Source organism: Gossypium hirsutum, chromosome A11 (genome assembly GCF_007990345.1).
Source record: "Gossypium hirsutum isolate 1008001.06 chromosome A11, Gossypium_hirsutum_v2.1, whole genome shotgun sequence".
Taxonomy (NCBI): domain Eukaryota; kingdom Viridiplantae; phylum Streptophyta; class Magnoliopsida; order Malvales; family Malvaceae; genus Gossypium; species Gossypium hirsutum.
The window spans coordinates 61547065-61574476 of record NC_053434.1 but is presented as its reverse complement, the minus strand read 5'-3'; the positions used below and the strand labels follow the sequence as shown (position 1 = coordinate 61574476).

Genomic DNA, 27412 nt, shown 5'->3' with positions numbered 1-27412 from the left:
GGCAATTGTACTTTCTCTTATTGCTACCTTTCTTTTCTGTTCAAACTAATGTCGTTCTCTGCATTGGGTCATGTGTCTTTCGCTCGCGTGGTGTTTGGTAAGTGCTTCGGAAGCTTTGTGCAATTATTGGATGTTTCAGTTATGTTAATGATGTGTATCTTATTGCTTAGAAGTAGATCAAAGGGCTAGGGGCTTCTCATCGGTACTGTAGTTAGCGAAATCACCGTATTTGTTTTATAGTAAGGAATTCGGTTGTTTATTGGATTGAGGGGAGACTTGTTTTTAGTTTTAGTTTTGATTTAAACGACTAATTCGGTGGTTTTTTTGGTCAATTTTTAGGTGCTGGATGGCTCGAGAGTGTTTTCGCAATGAAATCGTAATAGGTGTGTACCCGAAACGTAAAAAAATGAATGTCGATAAAAGCTAAAAAACCATACTGCCGATGCTACATTGACGTTGGAGTGGCCGTTCATAAGACACAGTCGTATGGTGGCTCGAGTGTGGTCATATGGGCCACTCGGGCAAGGCCGAGTTAGGTGTGTAGGCCATACGGGCGTGTGGGCCTACACAGGCATGAAACACAAGCGTGTGGATTCTTGGGTCAAGTCGTATGGGCCACATGGGCAAGACCAATCTGGGCGTGTGGGCCTACACGGGCAAGCCACATGGGTATGTGGGCCTATAATTCTGAAATATTCCCCAGGGTCGTGCGTTCGACTGTGGACTTATTGTAGGGTCAATAAGGGCTAATTAAACCTCTATCTGTATGCTATGAAATTTTGTTAGACTGATCTGATTAAGATACTAATGTATGCTTGATTATACTGATATATGTGTATCTATTATTTGTATAAAACATGTTGAGCATGTTTAGTCTGATAAATTTGTATATGATATCTGCATCTATTTTGGGGTGGGTTTTATATATATGTAGAGGAAGTGTTCTGTATGGCGATCATCGTGTATATTCTGACAGCTTGGTTGCAATATATCTAATACGTGTTTTAACAACACAATGTGGTGTGTAGGGATGGGTAGGTGTTTTTAACTCCACATGGTATGATGGGATAGTCGAAGTTGGTGTGTAGAGGATGAAGGTAGGACTTTGCATATCTGAATCTACTATATGATCTGTACATCTGTTTTTGTAACTGTATCTGGGATGGGCATAAGCTCGATTCTATATTTGATTGTCTGAAATGTTTCTGTATGTTTGCTTGTTTAATTCTGCTGGGTTACACACTGAGTTTACGTAAACTCACATTGTTTGTCTGTTCCGTTTGGTAATCCACAGACTTACGCGGATCAGTGCGGCGGAGACACAGCGGTGACCACTATAACATAAAACAGTTAAACTTAGTTCTTTTCATTTATTTTAAATTTTGGAGTTATTTGAGAGTTGTAATTTTTTTGTGGACTCTCTGAACTGTTTGGTTTTTAACTGTTTTTTTGGATTATTTGTCAATTTGATTGCTTTGGTATAATTGTTTTATTAAAACGATGGTTTTTATGCAAACAACGATTTTTCTAAAAACACGACTGCGTTTTCAAACTATAATGATTAAAGCTTTCGCTGTAATAAGTTTTGGTAAAGAAACTGGCTAATTTGTAATTTTTAGTGTATTTCAAAGATTGATATTTTACCAAGTCAACACGGTTTCCAAAACCCATTTCTTATGACATCACCAGATTCGGTCATAATATCTAGGCCGGGTTTGGGGTGTTATATGTAGTGCTAGCCAACAAATGGCCAAAATCACCCAACAAAAAAGATTGAGAATATTGCAACATAACCCCTCCTTATTTGAACTACTTATCATGTTTTTTAATTATTATTTCATCACTCACATTATTATTAAATTTGAAAATTAATTTTAAGATATATTAAACTATATATTTTATAAAATATTTTTTAATTATTATTGTTTTAAAACAAGTAGTTCAATATTGTTTTAAAATATAAAATATGTAATTAAACTTGGGAAATAAAAAAGATGGAAAAAAAACAAGGAGGGGTTATGTTACAATATTCCCAAATTTTTTTGTTGGGTGATTGTGGCCATTTGTTGGCCGGCACCACACCCCTTTAACAATGATTTTTTTAATCAGATAAAGCGGTGTCAGCCATCAGTGTGCTAGCACCCCTAATTTTTTTTTAAAAAATATAGAGATATTGGCCATTTAGTGTCCACAACCCCAAAAATTATTCTTTTAATTGAAAAAAAAAGTGCTGCCAGCCATCAATTTTCTATAATCTAATTCTACTGTTCATTTCAAATAATTTGAATGAATGTTTTTGAATCAAAATCATTTTTGTAAATATTAAATTTTTTATTAGATGAGTAAGGATGTGGAGTTATGGGGACAATTTCTTTCTTTTTTCAATTAACAGCTATATTGGGGAAAGATTTCCATTTAAATAGAGTTGTCAGCTAACAAGCTGCACTGATGTGACCCGTCCGTCCGTCATAAGCCCATCAATCTTTATTTATTTATTTATTCTTCATTTTTCATTATATAATCACTAACATTTTCTTATTAATTCATCTTTTATTAATACATCAAAATTTTCAATTAAATTTTCATTTTTTTCTATTTTCAAATATTATTCTTTTCCTCATTTTTTTTATTGTTTTCAAATTTCTTTATTTAATTCGGATTTATTTTATTAAACCCCAATAATATATTTTGTATACTTTTTTTTCCTTTTATTTACTATTTTTCATTGAATTAAATGAAATCTTAAAATTTTTAAAGCAAAAAAATAATTGTAAAAGCAAACATATTTTTATTTATGTATCAGATTATATGGAATAATAAATTTATTTTTCTCATCATCTAAACAAATTTTCCTTCCACTAATCGTATTTTATATACATAATTAACGGATTAAATATTGTTTAACACAATAACATTTCAAATATTACAATAATAATAAAATTTCAATTGAAATCATCACATTATAGAGTTAATAATCTAGTAAATTATAGAGTTGATAATCTAGTAAAATCAATATTTTGCCCGATTCCATCAACTTCTACTTGAATCAGGTCAATCAGGAACCTTACGATATTCGTCTTTGGTTGCTCTTAGGGTACAACATTCTGCCGGCATTTCTCCCAACTGAGAGCACTTCTCACATAGACGCTTCTACCTTGACAGCATAATCAATTTGCGGTCATGACCGCGTAACCACTGCTAACATGAACTCTTGATCGCGTAACCACTACCAACTAAAAGCTCATCTCCCTTTGTGTTAAATGGGGTATTTCGATAGGGGATGGACTATTAACCACGTAACCACTACCAACAAAAACTTTTAACCGCGTAACTACTACCCTAAAAATGACATATTTTATGTGTCATTTATATATAATGGTCACGAGGAAACAATTTTTTTTGTTAAAGAACACCATAATAATAATTTCTCTCCTTCCTTTAACATAACATTTTTTTTTTCTTTCAACATAAAAAATTTATTAAGACCTTTATTTGTGTGCTAGGGGTATATATAGTTGGTGGTGCTGCTATATTTATGGTAAGAATCAGAGGAAAATTTTTTTAAGCTATTTTGGAAACATGTGAAGTGGCGGCACAAAAAAATTCTAAAAATAATACTAATGCCACCACATCTCATGTATTTATTAGGGATAATTTTTTTTACTGATATTAATACTTCCATTAAAAAAGACGGCACCAAAAATATAAAAAATATATTTTATTTTTTTGTTTAAATATGAAAATACACGTAAAAATATAAAAATTTATATGAGTGCAGCTTTAAAAAATGACGGCACCAAAAAGATATATATTTTTTTCATCCTATATTTTTGTAATAATGAAATAATGATTCAACTATATTTTGGAATGAAGGGGCCGTGGGAGGTGAAGGCACCTATTATTACTATAGAAACTAAATCATTTTTCTAAATAATTTAATAATGAGATTATTTTCATAATTTTTTTAAATTTTTTTTGGGTTATTTATCTAAATAAAACCCCCAAAGGTTAGGATTCTGACACTAATAGGTTGATTCTGTCCTATCATATTCAGAATCCTTCCTTGAAAATACCATCCTCTCTCTTCTACGGTCTACAATAAAGTCAAACTACGAACATTTGTGTAATTTATACAGTTTATAGGCTTGTGTTTAACACCTTCTCCAAGACTCCAAATTAATTGCAGGCAGAAGCTTTAATTCCATTTTACAAAAGTACAATTTAGAATTTCAATCTTCTGATTTACCTTAAAAGAGAACATAACAAGGTTTGAAACATATACAATTCATTAAAATTATGTTAAGAGACACATTGGATTTCTCCCCTGGGCACTGCGATATTTTTCACTGCAAACCTCATTCAACAAGCCGAAACCAGATGGTACTATTAAAGATTGACAAAATTAAATAAATCACCCCCCATTTCACTTAGAAAAAACTACCACAGCATGGCTCTTCCTCGGCACGTAATCGATGTTGACCTTGATATCTTCATCAAAGTCACAAGGCCTGTCTTCATCAATCCTCCCAATGCCAACACTATGACTTCTAGGCATCTTCAGAGACTGCCTGGCCTTTTGTCGTCGAACAAGGTCCAACTGAACCCTGTTGTTATTGTCTAAACTCCTCGTGGAAGCGGCCCTGATAAGTTCCCTCAAGTCATCATTGCCATTGCCCGATCTCGTTGAACTGACACTGTAGCTCCTTGGAAAAGTATTAAGCTGGCCAGTCGAGCACCCCATGACGGTTCCATAGCCTACCCGTTCCGAGTATTGCGTCAAGCTTTTTACATAGAATTCCCCGGCCTTGATCAGAAACCTAATGGGTGCCTTTAGATACCTGCTTAGTTTGCTTTCTTTGCTTCCCTTCTTGCTCATTTTGCTGTTAAAAAAAAAAAGAACAAAAAGAGAGAAAAAGACTAACAAACAATGGATTTAAACTGTCAGATCTATTGAAAGCTATACATTACATATGAAGAGAAAAGAGGGTTGGTGTAGAAGGATTATAAAGGAAAAGATGGAGCACTATAATTACAGGGCAGGGGCCAATCTTTGAAATTGCATGAAATCTATTTTGCAGTTTCCAACGAATATGAAATATTATAAGGAGTTCATGGAATTTGTCAAGGTAAAGCGGAAGGTCTGTTTTCAGAATCCAATCAAGGTATAACAAGACAAAAGAGAAACTCCAACCTGGAACTCTATGTCTCAAAAGCTTCAAGGATTCAAGTCAACAATTTCATTGCAATGTTGAACCATTTATCTCTCCTCATACTCAAATTTTGTCCATTATAAATTAGATCTAGTGAGTTTTCAGATGATATTGAATACTAACACAGGCTAACATGTGAGAAATAAAGTAATAGTATTAATATAAAATTAAATCTTTGGTACTACGCAGGCTGCTTAATTAGTTGTCAAGCAAGCATTAATTTAACTATCTTAGCTGGATAAACTTTAAATATTACTAGAAACTTTGATTTAATAATTTGATGCATAAACATTTCTAATTGGTATTTAGGTTTATATTAATTTTTAATTAATTTCATTTTTATTAAATATGTAACAATAAATAAATTTTCTATAAGCTAAATAATGGAATATCTCGAATTCACTCTTAAATTTTAATTTTTTTTAATACTGTAGTCAATCCTCTATATAACTTTTCAGTTAATTATCTCTGATCTTAAATCATGTTTGCTTCAATAGAATTACTATGCAATTACGTTCAAATTCTGAGGTGACCACCATTCAATTGTTTGGTTCAAATCATCCTACAAATTACGTAATCTTCATTCCCGCTTCATTTGTTAAAAACGTTGAATGGTTATTCAACACTTAGCCCATGTAATGGTTATTCAGCAAATACAAGGAATAACTCAAAAAAAATTTTCCTTCCCAATGTACCCGTCAAAAAATCACAATTTTACAAGCTTATATTTGGTAAAAACCTGGGACGTTACTCTTTCACCATTTTTTTCCAAACTTTCACTTTTCATCTTTCTATCAAATTGAGGGAAAGGAAAGCTCAGAACGTAGAATTTGTCTCCAGGTAAGCATCAATTTTCATGGGTAAGATTCAAGCTTCTTGAAAATTGAACAATATGGGTATTTGATACTTTGAGTTTAATTTGAGTTTTTGATTCGTTTTTTTCTTAAACTGTTCAAGAACTTGAAAATTGAAAAATATCAGTATTTGATTCTTGGGTTTGATATGAATTTCTAAATTGTCTTTCTCAATTGAAAATTTAATTTTCTTTTACTATTTTTTGGTTTTTTTTCCTTTTTTTTTTGGTTCTTCAAGTGTGGGGATGATTTGTTAGGTTTCATTTCAAGTGGTTAATTATCTTTTTCTATTTTGATGGAGAATAGATTAAGGCTATCCAAATTTTCCTTCTTGACGGTGGTTTATAGTTTTGATTGGTTTCTTGATTTCAATGAAACCTAAATTTTAAGCTAATTTTATATTATTTAGCATAATATTATTTCAGTTTTTTTTTAAAGAGGAAGATAAAAGAGGGTAAAGTCCTTTTTAGATATAAAGAAAGACAAAAAATGGCAGAAGAGATTCATGCATTAGAAAAACAAAATTTTCTCATTCAGTTTGTCATAGGTTGGATCTGAGGGACCTACAACGATGGTTATTTATGTTAAAATGAAAATGATAATATTAATGTGATGGAAGAGTGAAGGGATTTTGACTTTGTAAGAAATGTCTGGTTGCCAAAATGACATTTCTCATTTTGGATGTCCTTTTAATAAGATCTTTAATTTTTGTTTAGATAACAATATCTATTTTAACTTTATAATCATTTGCTCTTTTCATTCATTTAATTATTTACTTCAACTTTCAAAACAAACCTTGCATTTATAACATTTCTTTATGAAGTGATATTAACATTTTCTATGTTTTTTTTTTGCCAATTTCATGTAGTGGAATCACACAGCCGACATTGACGAAAAACTGCTATCATTTTCTTAACGAATCACCCCACACCAAGAAAATATCCACGTGATCCAAGTACACCAACAAAAGAACCACTCTAATAATTAGGGTGTCAATTCTGCTATCTTATTTATTTTGTTATGCTTACTGCACCTTCAAATGTATATGGCTTCTATTTTTAAATTATTTTTTTTCTTTTAGTGACCAACTTGGTAATGGCTTCATAATAGGCTTAAGACTTTATCCACTGCAGTTTGGAAGAATTAATGACTTGTGTAGTTTTTTGACTGTGTCTAGACATACCAACGTCCAGAGTAGAAAATCTTGCACAAAAGATATGGAAAAATGGTATCCACAAGTATACGGGTCAAGTTGTAATATAGTTACAATGGAGTAGGTGAGCACACCAAGGATCGTACCCAAGGGAGGCGAGCACTAAATTAATTCTAACTCGAACATAAATAGAACTAATCAATACTTTAATCAGTTTATAGTACGAAGAATCAAAACAAAAGTTTTTGATAAACTATACTAATAATAATAAAGAACAAGAAAATTAAATAAATGAAAAGCAAAAATCAAATAGAGAAATATGTATCAAATCCGTACATAGGTGATTTGTTCGCTTTGGTAATTCTAATTAACTATTGTCTCGAGCTTTCTTGTTCAATCAACTAGTTAATATCCCAGTAGGATCTTCTGATACGCCCACTGAAATACTGAGTCGACAAGGACTACTTATCTTCTGATCTCATAGTTTAGATCGATTCAAGGTTGAGGTGTTCACAGATAGGCCATACCAATTTTGGGTTAATTCTCAGCTTGATGACTTCTTAAGGTTGTCAGGCCTAGGGTTTAGATTCTTCCTATTCTAAACTTCCTATTCTAAACAATTGATTCGTTAAGAAATCCCTAAAAAATAGTTAATTGTTCATACCTCCACTAACTAATCCCCCATTCCTCATGGATCTAGTAAACCGTGTAAACTTGAAAAAAAAGAATAAACATAAAAAACAATTTCAAGAATAGAGTTTAGAAGAAGCCTGATTGTATTGATTTTAAACACAGAATCCTCACAGAGTTTGAAAACAATTTCAAAATCTGGTTTCTTCCTGAAAGTAAATAAAAAAATGGAAATAAAGTCTAAAACTTAATAGAAAGGAAAAAATTAAAACTAAAGAGAAAAAAATTATGCAATAGAAAGAGATGTCCATAACATGTGTTAACTAGGCCTATTTATAAATTTAGAGTGGTTGTTGTCCTTAACCTTAGGTCAACTAATATTCCTAAGCTTAAAGTTGATTGTGCAGACCAAAACGCCCCTGGCTCGTATTAGTTTCCTTTACAGAGACGATGTCGCAACACACTAGGTCCTATGTTGCGACATCAAGGGTAGTATGTTCAGCTTCAATGTGTCTTTAGGGGTATGTCGCGACATCCTCAGGCTGTATGGCAACATTGAAGGTAGTCTTGGGCTTTTTCAGTTCTTCTCCTTATATTGTGACATCTAATGCTCCGTGTTGCAACTTAGCAACCAATTTTGAGTTAATACACTTTTTAATGGTCTCCTACACACTTACAAAATATATTAGCACACCCTTAGGCCTCATTTGGCCCCTAAGGCCAATAAAAGACTTGAATAACACAATTTATTGAATTAACTAATACTTGCAGAAATGTAATTAAAACTTAACTAAAATGCTCATGTTCAAGCTTCTAAAGTGTGAAAACTAGTTTAATCTACTACACCTAATTACGACAGATCAAACTCCTTCACACTTAAGTTATTGCTTGTCCTTGAGCAATACAAACAAAAAAAAAAACAAATGAAAAGATGACCCTTGAGCAATTATGATACAAATGTTAGCTTTGGAGCACATGACTAGGCAATTCATATTCACATATAATCTTGGCATGAGATATAACTGACTTACCACTTTTGATATTAGACTCCTAAGTTCGGTATATTACAAAACATAAAAGTATTAAGGGTCTTAAATGTAGGAATCTATCAATAAAATATACAAGTAATTTGATTACCTTAGTTGAATGCAAACAATCATAAATGCAATTATTCAGTATAATTTTGAATTGTGAATAAATCTACCTAGATCATAGGAATTTTCGGCTTGTAACATTCTGAGGCTTAGAACATGTATGGATTTTAATAATAGTAAGCATCAAATAGTTTCAAGCACAAAAATAGTTTGGCACATCATATTGTCCCCTATTCTCCCCCTTAGTAACCCTTTCCTGCTTACCACCTTATGTCTACTTCTCTCTCCTTCCTTATTTTTCCTTATAGGAAGTCACAACATAATATAACAATCATGGTTAGCTTACAAGTTTTTGTGCACTAATGAATGAGCTTTTCTACTTTTGTGAATTTGTCCCATTTTTTTTCTTTTTCAATACATCTTACTTACAAATGCTCTTACTTTTCAAGTACCTTTTCTACTCGTTTTGATTCTCTTCTTGAAATTTTATTTTATTGTATATATTGGCTAACTTATAATTACAATATCACACTGATCCCTCCTGTTTCACTCTATTTTTACAAAATCCTCCATAATGTATCTACTTAACCCTTAATTCGTATGGCCAAATGTTTATAGTTGTGCAGTTTAAGACAAACGGAAAAAGGATAAGTACAAATTTATATTTTGGCTAAGATTTTGTATAAAGTTTTTTCAAGAAGTGTTTTTTGGCTCAGAAATAGGTACTAAAGATAGATAACAGGTTAGCTTTTTGGCTTTGGGTGTATTCCAAATAATGCCTTAGGTCATCCTTAGGTATCTTAATATTTACAACTCTAATCAACCAAACAACCACAAATTCAACAATTTATCATTCATACTAGCATGCTCGTTTCCTTATATTCTCTATATCATCTAGTACATTCAATTGCTTTAATGCTTATTTACAGTGTAATATATAGAACTTAATAGTCTAATAATCAAAAATTTAAAATCACTTATAATCATGCCAATGTTTTTGTAAATACAACCAACCTATGTAGATGCTCCTAAGCAATCACTTGTATTTCTACAAGCTCAAGCATACAAATGACAGAAAAAAAAATCAAAGAAAAGCATAAAAATTCAAGAACAAATTTTCTATGTTACCTTCTCCATACTTTAGATAACACATTGTCCTCAATGTGTAGCCCTTACAAAGATAACGAAAGAAGTTACCCGATTGATCGTGATAGTTTCATAAGCTATTGGTGGGTACTTCCTCTGTTGATTGTTTAAAGCTTTAATTTTTGTGCCTCCTCCATATGGGGTTTCTATATAGAAAATTAGAACAAGACACAAAACAACTAATAATCTACTATTAATCCTACTCCTAAAAAAATAAATTAAAATCATCTTAAAAATAATTAATACAATCCTTAAAAACATTAAAGAGTTTAAATTAATCTTCCTTCGAATCATCCCAATGTGGCGCACGCCTTATTTTCATTGGGGCTTTTCCCTTTTTTGAGCTATATTCTTGGTGAGAGCTCCCACCCGTCGAAGGCGCATGGCGGTTTAGACTTCAGATGACAGGCCTTTCTGGTGTAGAATATTGTGGCTGAAAGGAAGATTGTGTTTGCTTTCATTCTCTAGAGTTACCTCCCCTTCTACATGTTCATGATGTGTTTGTGTTTGGCCGAACATGTCTGGCTGTAATTTGGAGTTCTTAACTCGTTCAATCGGGAAAATTTTTAGAGTACTCGGTTTTTTTCTGCATCCACCTAATTATCCCATCAATCTTCTCCTTCATGCCCCCGCTTGCCCCTCTTCGAGCTTTCGTCTTCTCTTTCTATATAAGTGAAACTGGGACATCCATATTTTCTTTTCTCTTTTGATTCCAGTTCATGATTTGTTTCCTTTGAAGATTGATGTGTTGTGTATACAATGAATCCTTGATGATGCTTTTTGTTAGTTTCATGAATTGTTCATTCTCGCCCATTGGAAATCCTACCCTTCAATATAGCTCTATCACCAAATGGGGAAAGAAGATTCTGACTTTTTGGCTGTACGCACAATGCCTTATTTCACGGTAACTTTGTTTACCCACACATATCTGCTTGCGTTACAAAATGTCATGTAACACCTTATACCCGTATCCTACACCGTGATGGAATACGACGCATTACCCAGCTTAAACTCATGCTTACAACCATTTTCGAGTCTCCAAGACTTTGAAAAATTTAAAACTTTCTCAAACTTATCAACATATTAAATCACTCAGAACCAACTCGGGTACTTTTACGAACTATAGAAAAATGTCACTTGACGTAGAGGCACACGCCCATGTGAAAGGGGCACACGCCTGTGTGGCCAATTCAACATGGTCGTGTTGATGGCCCGTGTGGCTCACACGGCCTAAGAAATATAGGGACACACCCGTGTCCTCCACTCGTGTGGAATTTATTTTAAATGCGCACCTATAAGGGTTTTCATACGGCCTGGCACACGCTTGTGTACTTAGTCTGTGTCCTTCACACGACCACAACACACCCGTGTACTAACCCGTGTACAAAAATATGAACATTTTGTTTCTGATGTCAGCAACCCCAAAATGTCACACGGCCAAGGCACACGCCCGTGTGCTAGGTCGTGCCCTTCACACGGCTGAAACGCATGCCCGTGTCTCGGCCCGTGTGTTTATTATCTTGCATACTAACTTAAAATTTTTACATGCAGGGGACACACGGCCGGGCCACACGCCCAAGGGGTAGACCATGTGTTACACACGGCCTAGACACACGCCCGTGTGCCTACCTTTGTGGATAATATAAGGCTAGTTACCAAGCCCTATTGCCACCTTGACATATGTAGTTCTATACAAATACCAACCAATACTAGAACAAGCATAATTCCTATAACCAAATCGGCCGCAATAGACATTCATTCAACCATGATAATGCATCTTTTATAAATTCAAAATGAATATTAGCCATTATTCAAGGCTTAATAATTATTGAAGGGTTTCCAACCCAAGCCAATACATATGGCCAAACCTCAATGACAAAATAATAAAGTTTAAGTCCTATACATGCCCTATTCAAAAATATAAATCCAACTATACCGAATGCTTCGGTTGATAGTATGATCGATATCTCTGACTTCTGGTGATCCTTGAACTAGTTAGGTGGCACTATAAGGAAATGAAAAGGGAAGGGAGTAAGCATAACAACTTAGTAAGTTGCATATAAGTAAGTATACAGCAACAATTTATCAATAATCAACATGCTCATAGCACCAAGGTAGGCATAAGCATAACTTACTCATATCTCATATCTCATATTATATATTGAGCTCATATATCATACATACCAATTAGGTACCTGTACCACTAACAACACGGTTATACTTTCCTCGCTAGCTTAAGAACATAACTTTTACCGTTGAACTATTCAGAATACTACCAGATATTATATAAGCCTCAAGCATAGGGTAAGGTGCCGATGCCATGTCTTAGACACGGTCTTATACTGGCTCATATCTCAAGTCGATGCCATGTCCCAGACATGGTCTTACACTGACAATCATCTCGTATCCGATGCATTCCTAGACATGTCTTACACTGGCTTACGTTTCGAGGCCGTTGAATGTCCCAGACATGTCTTACACTAGCCTTCGTCTTAATGCCGATGCCATGTCCCGGACATGGTCTTACACTGGCTCTCATAATGTGGTCGATACATGTTCCAGACATGTCTTACACTAGCTCACACACAAATGACTCAAATTTCATGGCATGAATATCCGATTTACTTCCTAAGGTTCCAACGGAAATTCTACTATCTCATTTATCATTATTCATTCTCAATTTCAAAATCAAGCATTTTATGCTGTAATAATTCAAGCACATATAATTAACAATGTAGTTGTATTATTTACATACAACTTACCTCGGATTACAAAATGTGGTGACTAGCCGGTTTAGTCAGTTTGCTTGGCTTTCCCCCGGTCTAGGTTCAGACTCGGTATTTCTTGAGCTATAATAACAAAATACACTTAGTAAGTCACTTTGTCAACCTAAGCACTCAAAAATTCACAATTGGGCTAAATAACCATTTTGTCCCTAGACTTTTGCAAAATGACCATTTTACCCCTCGACCTGAAAATTGATTTTTATCGAATTTCTTTATTTCTCAAGACTAGTCAAACCTCTTTGACTCTTATAGAAACTCCAAATTCCCACTATTTCACACATTTTTCATCTATTTCACAACTTATGCAAACCCTTTAGGTGTTTTCATGCTAACACCTTTCACAAAAGTTGTTTATGTCACACCCAAGACTCATATTCTTCCATAAAATTTCAAAAAACACCCTAGATTCTCTCATGGAAAAACCCTAGACTTTCAACCATTTTTCAAAATAGACCCCTCATTTGAAAGCTCATGCTTCAAGGGTCTCAAAAGTATAAAAATCATCAACAAAGGACATGGAAATCACTTACTTGTGAGTCCTTCAAGTTGCTGAAAATTTTAAGATTTCAAACCCCTTTAATGGATAATTTTTGGTAGAGAAAGAAGATGAAAAAGGGATGATATCATCTTTCCTTATTTATTTCTATTTTAGTAAAAAATAAGCCACCTAACTCACCAAATTTGAAAATTTTCTCTCCTCTCTGACTCTATGGCCGGCTGTGCTTTCCTTTAAGGGTCTAATTGCCCTTTAAAATCCCCCAATATTGATTCTCTAATAAAATAACACATTTAGCTATCAAATTAGGACTTTTGCACTTTATGTGATTTAGTCCTATTTTTTTTGCAATTGGGCTCACAATATCAAAATTAACTCACCAAATTTTTCGTACACTAATATAAATATGCAATGATTCCAAAATAATAATAAAATATTTTAGTTGAATCTGAATTTTTGGTCCCAAGACCATTATTTCGACTAGCCCCCAGAATCGAGCTGTTACATGTCATATGAAAAAATAGCTCGAAGAGTATTAACATTAGAAACATTTAATGCGGGTGCTAGTGCCTAAGAGCTACATCCACATTTTTGCTACTGGGAACATTATTGCTTGATTGAAGTTAGTTAGCAAATCTGTATCTGGCCTACAGTTCCATGTACCTTTATCTTGACTTAAGTACTTAATGACATCCTCTATATTTATATACTCAAAATTGTCTAAATAAGTGCTATTAAGGAAGTCTTTGCTATAGAAAGGTACATCAAAGAACTCACATATCTTTCTAAGGGTGATCGACACCTCTTTACCTCTCACTGTTATAATGTCCCAATTTAGTTTTTTTTTGTATTTTTTGGTCTTTAAAGGAAGTGTAAAAGTCTTGCACTACCGAGGTCACTATAGTTTCCTTGGGAGTGATACAAAATCGCTCCCAGCGATGGTACCTAACTAAAGTCCAAATTTCATTACACAAAACCATTGAGGGTTCGAACCCTCACTCTTGGATGAAAACCTTACTCTGTAATCGGAAAAATATTTTTCTGCATTTGGATTGTCAAATGTTACAGGGTTTAAAACTACCAGAGTTTTTTGGAACGTAGTTTTTTTACTCTTCCTAGGAGGCATTTTCTACTATTCTATATTAAATAAAAAAATAACAATTCAGTAATAATCAATGAAACAGTAAAATGAGAAAGAAATACTTAAACCTCGACCCCCTTGTTCCTTTTCCGAATGCTGGGTGGTTTTTCACCCAACTTCAACTTTTGAAATCAACCAAAGAGATAGGTTTAGTTAGGGTTTGGATTGAAAAGAGGGGTTTGTGGATAGAGGAGAGTAGAGATTTTTTAGTAGTTAAGAAGGGTTAAGATGGTGATTGGAAGTGTTTTTAGGTTAAAATTAGAGGTTTATAAAGTTAAAAATCAGGTGAAATAAGGTTTATGTCACTGGGTTACGCAAACAGGTCGGGTTAACCTTATAGAAAATTGCAGCAATGTCACGACACAAGGTGATTCGAGTCTCAAGGCCCAAAATCAGGCTCATGAATGTAATGGGCTTAAATTTCCTCAAGACCCAATAACGAGGTTGAAGGCCAAGCAAATCTGAGCAAGATTGAATGAGACCATCCAAGACTTCGTTACCAAGGCCCTAGATATACACACGATCAAAAAAGAAAATCAATATTCACTTTCTTGTTTTCAAGAAAATCAAGAAATTGGATCTTGGTCCAATTTTGTTGTTTTGGAAAATTTCAAGAATCAAGAAAATCAAGATTTCAAATCTTGGAAATCTTAGTCCAAGAAACCGAATCTTGCAGCCAAGGCACATTGGATTTCAGGTACAAGTTTGAACGAGCTAATTTCGAGAGCAAACATATCACAATACCAAATTCTTGTAAAAATGGCCCATTAAGATGTCTACAAGCCCATCCTAAAGTTTGGAAAGTAATTTTATTGAATATCAAGCCAAATTATGAAAGCGGCCCAAATTGTAAAATATTTCAACTATAGGTCCAATTTTCTTTTAATAGGTGGATCATCATGTAAGAATTTAGCACAAGGAGCCCATTTAATTCATTTGGATGAATTCCCATTAAAAGTTCATACTTAGAATTATTTTATTTTTTTATTTGATGAGTTGTCATGTTAGTTATTCCATTAGGGTTGGAAAAACTTATTTTGGGGGTCTATAAGTAGCATGGACGTTCACCCTTACACACACACAATTAATTATGTTTTTTTGAGTTAATAATAATTCTCTTCGAGTGTTTTTTTTTCTAGAATTGCTCTTGAGTTTCTTTTAGAAGCTGTTTTAACAATCTTTCAGGTTGCGAGAACTATCTTTAAGTTTTTTCTTGCCAAGATCTTTTTCTTGGTGGGGGAGTTAGAGCCATTAAAAGGAGCTGTAGATTCTTAATGTTTCTAAGGCTTCTTAGGACGTCATCTTCTCTTTTTTATCCTTAATTTATCATTTCTTGCTTATTTAAGTTAGTTCTTGCTGTTTTGGCTTACTGATTTTATTGATTTTTGTTCTAGGATAAAATTGCTTCAATAAAGACATTTTTATATCTTGTTCCATCAAGAAACACATCAAAATTATGAGTTTTAATATTTTCTTTTTGTTTCAAACATTCTTGCACAAAATAGTTTGCTTTTGTCTTTAAAATCACTTCTAACAAATCTTTTTGTGTTTTATTTTTCCAGATCTGATTAGGGCATTTTCTTGAGGTCCAAAGACAGTTTCTTTCCATTCAAAAAACTCTAATTCATTCTCTTTTGGACTCTTTACCAGCCAGTTCATCTTTCTTTTATTTTAATTTCGTTTGACTTTCTTTTATGATAGTTAATCTATTTTTGTTGTTTCTCATTTCAGTTTACATTCTTCTAGAGATCTAAGATAAATCCATGACTTTGACAAACTTTAAGATCCGCTTTCACATTCATCCATCTCATTCCGTATCACAAGGGATCTGTGTCGCGACATCCTTGTCAATTTGTTGATGTCGCGACGCAAGGGTTCGATGTTGTGACACACTTTGTAGTTTAGAATTTTTGGAACTGTATACCATGTCGCGACATCGAGATAATTTTCTTGGATTCTTTGCTGTTGTTCATGGTGTTGCATTACCATGTTGCTACATTGACTCTATTTTTCACAAATTTTTCATCTTCTGGGCGCCTCAGGTGCATGGTAGTTCTGTGTTTGATCTTTTTGTTAACAATTCAATTAATTGGTCAGTGAAATATACAATTTTGTACAGTTAGTGAAAGTTACATAAACATGTTAGGTTTTGCTGCCAGACTCATCGATCAAGTTAATTAGTACACCATTGGGTGCTTCTTGCTGTTTAATTTTGTCTATATTAGTCCAACACCTATCGTGCCATTCTATTCTTCTTCATTTATCCCGCTCTCGGAGTTTACCCTTTTGTCTTGCACTAATCACTGGAAATTCCTTCCGCAGATCATAACTATTAATCACTTGCAGAATTAAGGAACAACACAACCATCCTAACTTTCATTTTTCGTCCTTGTTTTGAAAAAGGTTCGGGGTTGTTGTTCATATTTATTATACATAAAGTACTTAAATAACCTTTCTAACAAAAATGGCATTACAGGAATTTCCTTGGACATCTCGATTAGTGTGCTATTTCATACCACATAACTTAAGTTCTGGTTCCAGAGTCCTTCGGGTCTTTCTACAGGTTGTATTACCATTATATCAGGTGTTTCTCGCGGTAATCGAGTACTTCGTGGTTCCTTTAGTCCTATTTCCATGCTTATAAGTGGTATCATTTCGATAATGCCTACTGTGTGGTTATAAGTCCTATCAATGTATATTTTTCTATCTTTGTTAACATCTGGAAGATCCCTAAAACATTAAACTTTTGGGGCATCTGATTAAGGATTAATGTCTTGCAAAAAATATTCAAATTAAGTATATCCCCTAAAAGTGTGTGGTTATAATCGCTCTTTCTTACAAGTTTCCTAGACTTCGGGCATTCTTCCATTAACTTGGCAATGAATATTAGTAGCTCTGATTGTTGGGGTAGATCTATAACATACTGATCTTGTATGCTGTCTTCGTTGAAAGAATCTAACATTGTTAGACATGTGAGTTTAACTCCTAATTGATTCCTGTGTCCTCTCACCATTTCCTCAACCTGTTCTATAGCTTCTTGGGATTTATTCTTTCTGTTCTACCTTGATATTCTATCATACTCAGGGTTAACCAGTTATTCGAGATCTGCCCTTCCTCACGAGTGCTTACCATTAAATTCTCCTCCTTGTTCATTCTTTGGTATTGCTTGTATTAATACCCCTTCATATTTGTATCGATGTTGATGTCATCATCTTGTAAGGGAGTAGGAATTTTTTCTCGAAATTGACTTAATTCAAGCATCAATAGTCATTCGTTCTCTTGAATCTCTTATTCTCCATTGACTCCTTCTTTGTAAATATCAACATCATAATTTAATTCCTCATCTGACCATATATAATCAAAATTATCCATGGTTTATACTAGCTAATTCCTGTGGTTACTGTTAAGAGTATCTTTGAACAAAACTATTCACGAAGGTTTTTTGAAAAGCAGAGAAATGTTAGTAATATAAATAAATAATTAACTAATTAAAATCGTATCTATAATCTAAATATTTCCTAATTATTCTATTAATATGCGAAGATTAAAATAAAAATAGTGATGTTGCCTCTGGACAATGGCGCTAACAACTTGACCGCCTCTGGACGTACCAACATCTAGAGTAGAAAATCCTGCACAAAAGATGTAGAAAAACGATATCCGCAAGTATATAGGTTAGGTTGTAATATAGTTACAATGGAATAGGTGAGTACTCCAAGGATCGTACCCAAGGGAGGCAAGCACTAAATTAATTCTAACTTAAACATAAATAGATCTAATCAATACTTTAATCAGTTTATAGTATGAAGAATCAAAAGAAGAGTTTTTGATAAACTATACTAATAATAAGCAAGAACAAGAAAATTAAATAAATGAAAAGCAGAAATCAAATAAAGAAACATGTATCAAATATGGACATGGGTGATTAACTCGCTTTGGTAATTCTAATCGACTGTTATCTTGGGCTTTCTTATTCAATCAACTAGTTAATATCCCAGCAGGATCTTTTGATATGCCCACTGAAATACGAAATCGGCAAGGACTACTTATCTTCTGACCTTACAGTCCAAACTGATTCAGGGTTGAAGTATTCATGGATAGACCATATCAATTTTGGGTTGATTCCCACCTTGATGACTTCTTAGGGTTGTCAGGCCTAGGGTATATGTTCTTTCTATCCTGATTAGTTGATCTGTTAAGAAATCCCCACAAAATAGTTAATTATTCATATCTCCGCTCATTAATCCCCCATAGGAGGATTAGTTCTTCATGGATCTAGTAAACTGTGTAAACTTGAAAAAAAGAATGAACATAAAAAATTATTTTAAGAATAGAGTTTAGAAGAAGCTTGGTTATATTGATTTTAAGCGTATAGTCTTCATAGAGTTTGAGAACAATTTTAGAATCTGATTTCTTCCTGAAACTAAATAATAAAAATGGAAATAAAGTCTAAAACCTAAGAGAAAGGAAAAAAAAAACTAAAGAATAAAACTAAAGAGAAAATTATACAATAGAAAGAGTTGTCTATAACATGTTTAACTGGGCCTATTTATAGATTTAGAGTGGTTGTCGTCGTTAACCCTAGGTCAACTGACGTTCCTAAGCTTAAAGTTGGATTGTGTGGACCAAAATGCTCTTGGCTCGTATTAATTTCCCTTACAGAGGAGATGTCGCAACACACCAAGTCTTGTGTCATGACATTGAAGGTAGTATGTTCAGCTTCAGGGTGTCTTCAAGGGTATGTCGCAACATTGAAGGCAGTCTTAGGCTTCTTTAGTTCTGCTCCCTATGCTACGTCATCTAATGCTTCATGTTGCAACCTAGTGACCAATATTGAGTTAATATTCCTTCTAATCGTCTCCTGCATGCTCACAAAACATATTAGCTCACCCTTAGGCCTCATTCAGCCCCTAAGGCAAATAAAAGACTCAAATAACACAATAATACTTATGGAAATGTAATTAAAACTTAACTAAAATGCTCATGTTCAAGCTCCTAAAGTGCGAAAACTAGTTTAATATGCTACACCAAATTATAGCAGATCATTTTCTCTCAATATATTTAGCTTTCGTGTCAGTGCGTGTTTCGTATTGCTTTTGTAGTTGTTCTTTTTGTGTTATGTTTGTATCGTGAGATCGTATTGTATCAAACATTACTAAATATAGTATCTAATAGTTGCATAGGTAGTGTCTGTTTATGTTTATGATACATAATTGGCCTCTAGTTGTGGATTATTGGTTAATTATTCATGTCAATATAAAATTGAATTGGCAAAGGCAATCTTGATGGCTTGTTGCTATACACAAGCTAATAATGTTTCTCATCTTCATCCATCTAATGTATGTAAAAGGTGTGTAAAAAGAATCAATTTCTATAGGATTTATGTTGTTCTAGTGGTGATACTCATAACTTTAACTTGGATACCTAAGATATATTATAATAATTGCCTGCGATATTGTCCTAGCTACTCTGTAAGGTTTATACTGATGCTTCATTGAAAATAATGGTATCTTTATGTATTCTTTTAAAGGTATATTATGCTTTTATAGCAATAATTCAATTAAGAATATAAGCTTGAAGAATTTTGTGCACTACTAAATAACAGGGTCATAGTTAGTATCTATTGTTTCCATTAACATCATATTGTAAGTTTTATGTATTTATGATTTAAATTTATGCATCACATTTTGTTTTGAGATTAATTTATACTATGATGTGAATATATGTAACACTTTAATATTTTGCAGTAATGGCTCGTTTGCCTTTAATAGTACAAATTTCTTCTGCTTCACATATTAATGCTGCCATGTTATTGGGAAAAAACATATGGGCTATTAGCCTTGAACTAAGTAGTAGCATTACCTTCGAAGTGCTAATTCAAGAGAAATTAGAAATAATCACTCAAGAAAATGCCCAAAAGTTATATTCAACCTTATGTGAAGTAAAGGATTAACTAAGGATGAGTGCTTTCTTGCGTTGAACAAAATACCAGACGATCTAGCACAAATGCTCGTTTTCTTAAATCTACCTTCTTTTGTGCGAATGGAATGGATGAGAAGCTTTATTTCTATCAATTAAAAATCATGGTTGTGTTGGTGATGTTTTGGTAACTTTTTGTATATGTAAGATTTGGATTGTATAATGACATGATAGAATGCTACAGACTATTATAACTTTTTGATGTTGTAAAATTTAACATATAGATTATGGCATAGAAGCTGATGACATCATGTAAGTTTTTGTTAATGTATGAACATTATGTTTGGATGTAAAATCTAATTCTCAATATATTTATTACTTTTAATCTTTGGGTTTTTAATTTAGAGGATAATTAAACTATTTGTCTCGCTAATGATATTCTAGCACATTAAATATGCATTGCAATTTAAAAAATAATAAAGTAGGTTATATATTATTTTCTAATATTATATATTTTTATTTTTATTAATTCATATTTTAATAATAATTATATTAAGAATATTATTAAATTATTTTTTATTTTTATTAAATTATATTTAATAATAATCCTATTAAAATTTAATAACAATAACAATAATCATATAATTAAAAAAATTCTACTAAGGGTACTCTAGTCATTTCAATTTTTTTCTTATGCTATTATAACATCTATTTCATTCATCCAAACAATTGAATTATTGATTATAACTCTATCCCATGACACCCCTATTCCATTCCAAAAACCAACACTACGTTTGATTCGCTGTAATGGAATAGAGTTATAGGCTCCGTTTGTTTCACTAAAAATGACTTTCGAAAAATGATTTCTGGAAAATGATTTATTTTTCTGGAAAAGCAAATATTTTCTGGTGTTTGGATGAATTTGTGTAAAATATTTTCTGTTGTTTGGTAGATTTCTTAATAATATTTCATAAAGTTGTTTTCAACTAAACAAACATACATTTGAGATTTTCTTATTTTTTCATTATTTAATTAAATTTATTTTTATCTATAATTTTATATTTTACATTGTTTTTGCATATATTAAAAATATTATGTTAATTTCAGATTCATTACAACATCATTTTTTAATTACATGATTACTAAGTGGGTATTTTTTTTATTTAAAAATGTGACATCAACAAAATTGACAAAAAAAAGTTAACAATGTCAATAATTAAACTTGATTTTTAAATTTGAAAAATAAAGGGACTAAATTCTTGAAAATAAAAGTACAAAGACTAAATTACATATCTATGAAGTGTATATAGACTTATGACATATTTTAACCTTTATACTACAAAACATTTATTATTAATATATTTAAAATTGTAATAAATATTTATTATTAAAATATTAATATTGAATATTTTCAATAATATGTGAATAATATTATTTAAAATTATTATTTTTAAAATTTATTATTAAAATAAAATTGAAATATTAAATAATTTATTAAAATAATAAATTATATTTATTATATTAATAATTTATTATATAACTAAATATAAATAATTAAATATGTATGATTAATAATATTGAAAAATATAATATTTTAAATATTTTTAAAATAGAAATAAAATTTATTATCAATATAATAATATTAAGCTTGATTTAAGTTAATTTTTATATAAAAATAAAATTATCTATAAATGAGCTCTTTTCTGGAAAATGACTTATTTTACCTTGACCTGTAAGTCATTTTCCATTGACCAAACTATTTTCTGTGAAACAAACACAGGAAAATGCAGAAAATGTTTTCCGTAAAACCTTTTACATGTAAACAAACAGACCCATAATTAGTAATTCAATTGTTTGGTTGAATGGAATGGAATAAAACTGTAATGATATTCTTGTGCTTGGTTGAATGGAATGATGTTGTAATAGCATAAGGAAAAAAGCTAAAATGACTAGAGTACCCTTAGCAGAATTTTTTTAGATAGATGATTATTGTTATTGTTATTAAATTTTAGTGGGATTATTATTAAATATAATTTAATAAAAATAATATATAATTTAATAACAGTCTTAATATAATTATTATTAAAATATGAAATACTAATATATAATATTAGAAAAATAATATGTAGCCTACTTTATTATTTTTAAACAACATATTTAATGTGCTAAAATATTATTAGTTAAATAAATAATTTAATTATCTTCTAAGCTAAAAAGCAAAAAATTAGAAATAATAAATAGCTTGAGAATTATATTTTACATCGAAGCATAATGTTCATACCGTAACAAAAAATTACATGATGTCATTGACTTGTATTAAATTTAGAAAGGTCTCATATTAAGGTTGTATTTAACATTGTTATTGGTATAATTCTTTAGATTAAAAGATACATATCACCACCATAAAAAAAAATTTTTATGCTGAGTAAAATTTTACAAATGCATCTTCAAAGCATGCAATATGTGATTTCTAATTAAGATGTATTAATTTGGTGAAGTTGAATTGTTCTTTTACCAATACAAGGATATCGAACTTGCCAAATATAGATCAGAAGACGAACTCCATTGCCTTTCCCCGATCTTATTAGCAGCATTAAAGTTGTTTGTTAAGTCTTTAAATTGAATTGTGCAAAACAACCTTTTTAAGGTTCCTATACAAGAATATATTATGTAAACATAATAATATTCAATACCAATAAAACTATAGGTTTTTTAAAGACATCTTAGTCTATCATAAACCCATATTTTTACAGGCTTTCGAGGCATGTTTGCATAAGTAGAAAGCTCTTTTTTTTTTTAAAGCTCATGATTAGAAAGCTTTGATAAATATTCCATGGATTTTTTTTTCTTTTGTTACTTTAGTGGCATCCCGGCACTCACATCCTCTTCATCAGAAGAGCTGTCAAATTGATAAATTAAAAACCAAAGATCGTTCAACAGTTCAACAATCAAATACTTACTTCATCTTCGTCTAAGCTGCTATCTTCATCTGAAGAATCCAAACTACTAGAAGACTTGCCTTTATTAACAGGTGCAGAGCCATTTTTAACAACTGCTACCTTTGTTTTTACAGCAGACTCCTATATCAAAATTCAATAGAAGATAAAATATCAGGAGATTGTTCAGTCCATAATTAGCCTCCGTACTTACCTATTTTTCAACAGAGCCATCATCATCAGAAGAATCTGAACTGCTATCTGCTTTCTTTGTCTTAGCAACAGGAACAGACTCCTTTTTAGCAACAAGTATTTTTTTCTTAGCAGGGGCTTCCTGGGGAAAAATTGCAACATAAATAATCATATAAAGAACACGTGCAACCATGCAACTTTTACAAGCATGGGCGTAACACTCACTTCATGTGAGGATGAACCTTCCTCACTACTAGACTCAAAAGAATCTGAAATTCTAGCTTGTTTTTCTTTCTTTGCAGGTAAAGACCCATTTTGGCAATGGCATGCTGTTTCTTTAGGGGCACAAGTTCCTGAACCAAAAAAAGAAAAGAAAAAAAGATATAACATTAAAAAGGCAAAGCAAATACATTATATTGAACTATTACCATTACCATTACCATGCTAGAAAAGGATGATGATTTCATTATATTGAACCATTACCAATCTCTTCCAAAATTAGAGACAGCAGCAACAAGATAAAACATTGCATGAGGTCCAAGGGTTCTCATTGATGAGGCAATAATCCTTAACATCTTCACTTGCAAGAAAAACCATTCAGGTCTTAACAGATGGTTGTTGTATATGATGAATTCCAGTGTAATAGCAAATAGCATACTTAAAAGCTATTTATCTAATGACCGTGAGAACTATATATGGTTACCAAATCTGAAGAAAACTGAAAACATACAGTGCCTAATATTTTCTCCTAAAATTTACTTCAGAATATCTCTCCCAGTGCATTCATCAACATAGAGAGGTCATGGCCTCAGTTAAAGTTATCATTATGCTTTGCCAAAAGCAAAGATAAGAGACCATTAAGTTAAAGCAATTTTAACCAAAATGGTAGCTCACCCATGAAAAAGCATATAATAATGGCTAAAGCTATCACTATGTGTTGCCAAAAGCAAAGAGAGACCATTGAGTTTAAATTATTTTAACCAAAATGATAGCTCCCTTAGGAAAAAGCATATAATAAAGGCCAAAATTTTAAACATATTTAACTGTACGCTTGAAGCTTCACCCACAAAATACGCATTATAAGTTCCCAAATGTAAAGATATAAAAATTGGCAATAGATCATTAATATGAACCTCAAGGAGTCATATGAAAGTTTATTGAAGCCAACATGAAGATACTCAAATATGGTTATAAAGGGTAGCTTCAAAAGGAGACCACTTATTACTGCCTGCAAGAAAATGCAATAAGGCCAACTGTTAAAACAATGTTGATAAGGCTTGCAACCATTACCTAAAAGAGCCAAAAGCTATATCAAAGATGAAAAAAGAAGACCAATTAATTAGTAATATTGACAACCCATACAACATGATGATCCCCAATGCAAAATCATCAGAAACAAAAAAAAAATCAATAAAAATGGAAAATCAACCTTAAATGAATTGAACTTACAACAAAATCCAGAATATTAATCAATATAAAAAAAGTTTCAATCATTTGGGATAAAAATTTACCTTTAAATAAAAGAAAGAAACTGGAGAAATGAGAACTAAAAGATGAATATACAATGAGTAAACATTGTCGATATATGGATGCGTATAAATAGGAGAATCACCAAGATTCAACCAACCATTGTTAATCTTTTTTATTTGGAAATTTTGAAATTTACATTTACATGTCTAAGTTTTTATAATTTCATCATTTAACATTTTAAAGGCCTTTTTTTTGTGAATTATTTGAAACTTTTAGATCCAACAAGTCCAATCGAAGGAAACTCACATTTTGAAGTTCCTAAATCAATGAAAAAATGGAAAAGAAAGCAAAGGAAAGAGAAGGTACAGCTAGTGAAACAATACTGAAAGCCAGCTTTGTCAACAAGCTTAGCACTGAGACCATAAAAATAAGTAGGGCCTTGGTGGGCACTAGGCGACTCCAGTGACGGGTTGGAATCGCTTAGGAGTGGTAAACAAAGTGTGGGTATTTGCCCTTCAAGTTGATTTGAGCATGATATTGTTGATGGCCAGAGAAAAAAAAAGGTGAAACCATTGAGAAATTTCAGTCTAAGGGTATTTTCAGAGGAGAAAAGAAGGGCCATTCGATGGAGAGGTTGTAATAGCTCAGCACCTCCTCCCCTAAATGGCTATTCAGTGATTTTCGGAATAAAGTTAAAATCGTCATTCGGCGTTTGAGCTTTGCAATGAACCAAACATTTGATTTACTGTAAAATTTAGAACCATACCATAATTTCATAGCTATTACATTGAACCAAACATAGTGCAAACATAATTTTATGGTTGAAAAATATATACTATATAAAAAAAATCCCGCCTAGTTATTCTTAAATTTAATTTAATTATGACAACTTTTTTTAGTTTTAGAATAGCCGCCTAATTATTTATTAAATTTAATTTAGTTATCAATACAATATATATTTTTTAATTTCAGAATAGCGGCCTAATTATTTCTTAAATTTAGTTTAATTATCAATTTTTTTTTAATTTCAGAATATAGTTGCAACTAAATTATATGTAACTCTAATTAAGTAAAAAGTCAAACGAGCAAACTACTCTTACTTATTTTTTTTTGACAAACAAATTACTTATTAGATAAAAATAAGTACTAAAAGGTTTTAACCTAACTAGAATTTATTACCCGGCTATATCTGGGTTTAAAAATTTAATTATAAATAAAATTAATTTTAAAATATTTAATATTTATATTTTATGTAAATAAATTTAGTAATTATGATAATTGATGCCAAATATACAATAAAAATATGATATGAGAAAATTAAAACTCAATGCAATACAAAAAATAATAGTAAAACAGAACAAACATATGTCTCGTTCAACCTTTGTACATAATTCCGATCAACATAATTTGAATAATATCAACCAACCCACAATACTAATTTACTTAAATACATCATCTAAAAAAAATCAAAGGAAACCATAATATATATATATATATAGATATATAGATATTAAATAATTATTCGAATAATTTAATTTTTATTTTTCAATTGTAAGTTACCATGAAGATAACTCTTCAATTACACCTAGCTGGTCAGGTCGATGGGCAATCAATGCACACACTAATTCTAGATAGACAATTTAAAACGATTCAAATAATTAAGTAATAAAATATTTATTTTTCTCATTATAACAAAATATTTAAATAATTTAAAATCACATTAATATAGACCAGGAATATGAATATAAAATTTGTAAATAAATTATGCAAAATATTAAATGATACAAATACAATATTTTAAAAATAATTTAACATAATATAAATACAAGAGTATGTAAAATTACACATAAATTAAATTATTAATTGATATTTGATAAAAAGTTCAACTAAATTTATAATAATACTGTAAACATTTTAAAATAATAAAAATTTTCTTTTCCCTTCTTACCTCAAATACCTTTCTTCCTTCACCAAATGTCCCTAGGTGAGAAGAGAAAGCCACATGTCTTATGGTTTAATTTTTATATTTAAATTATTATAATTTTTGTCCATGGGCTAAGAATTAAACTTCAAAGCAATTGACTTAACATTCGACAGATATTAAAACAATTGATTTACGACTTGAGCCACTCACCAGTAAACTACTTCTTTCTTTCACTACTTAATTCATGAGATTATATTATACTAACCCATTTTCTGGAGAATATGATATTATAAAGATAGATCTAACTTGAGCTAACCCCAGGAGAATTATTTAAAGAAATTTAGGAGCGGCCATGGCCTGCAATTCCTTCTTCTTTTTCTTCCTTTTTTTTTTAATGAGAAAAGCGAAGCAATTTCATTAAAAAACTTAAGTAACATCCAAATCAAGCAAAGATTAAAGAG

General features: G+C 31.6%; 1 protein-coding gene across 1 annotated transcript; it reads right to left on the bottom strand.

Annotated features, from left to right (window-relative positions):
- Positions 1–4220: 4220 nt before the first annotated feature.
- On the bottom strand, positions 4221–5265 carry LOC107905121 (uncharacterized). The gene has a single exon (XM_041081828.1). The coding sequence runs from the start codon at positions 4874–4876 to the stop codon at positions 4424–4426; it is 453 nt and encodes a 150-aa protein (XP_040937762.1). The 5' UTR covers positions 4877–5265; the 3' UTR covers positions 4221–4423.
- Between the last annotated feature and the right edge of the window lie 22147 nt (positions 5266–27412).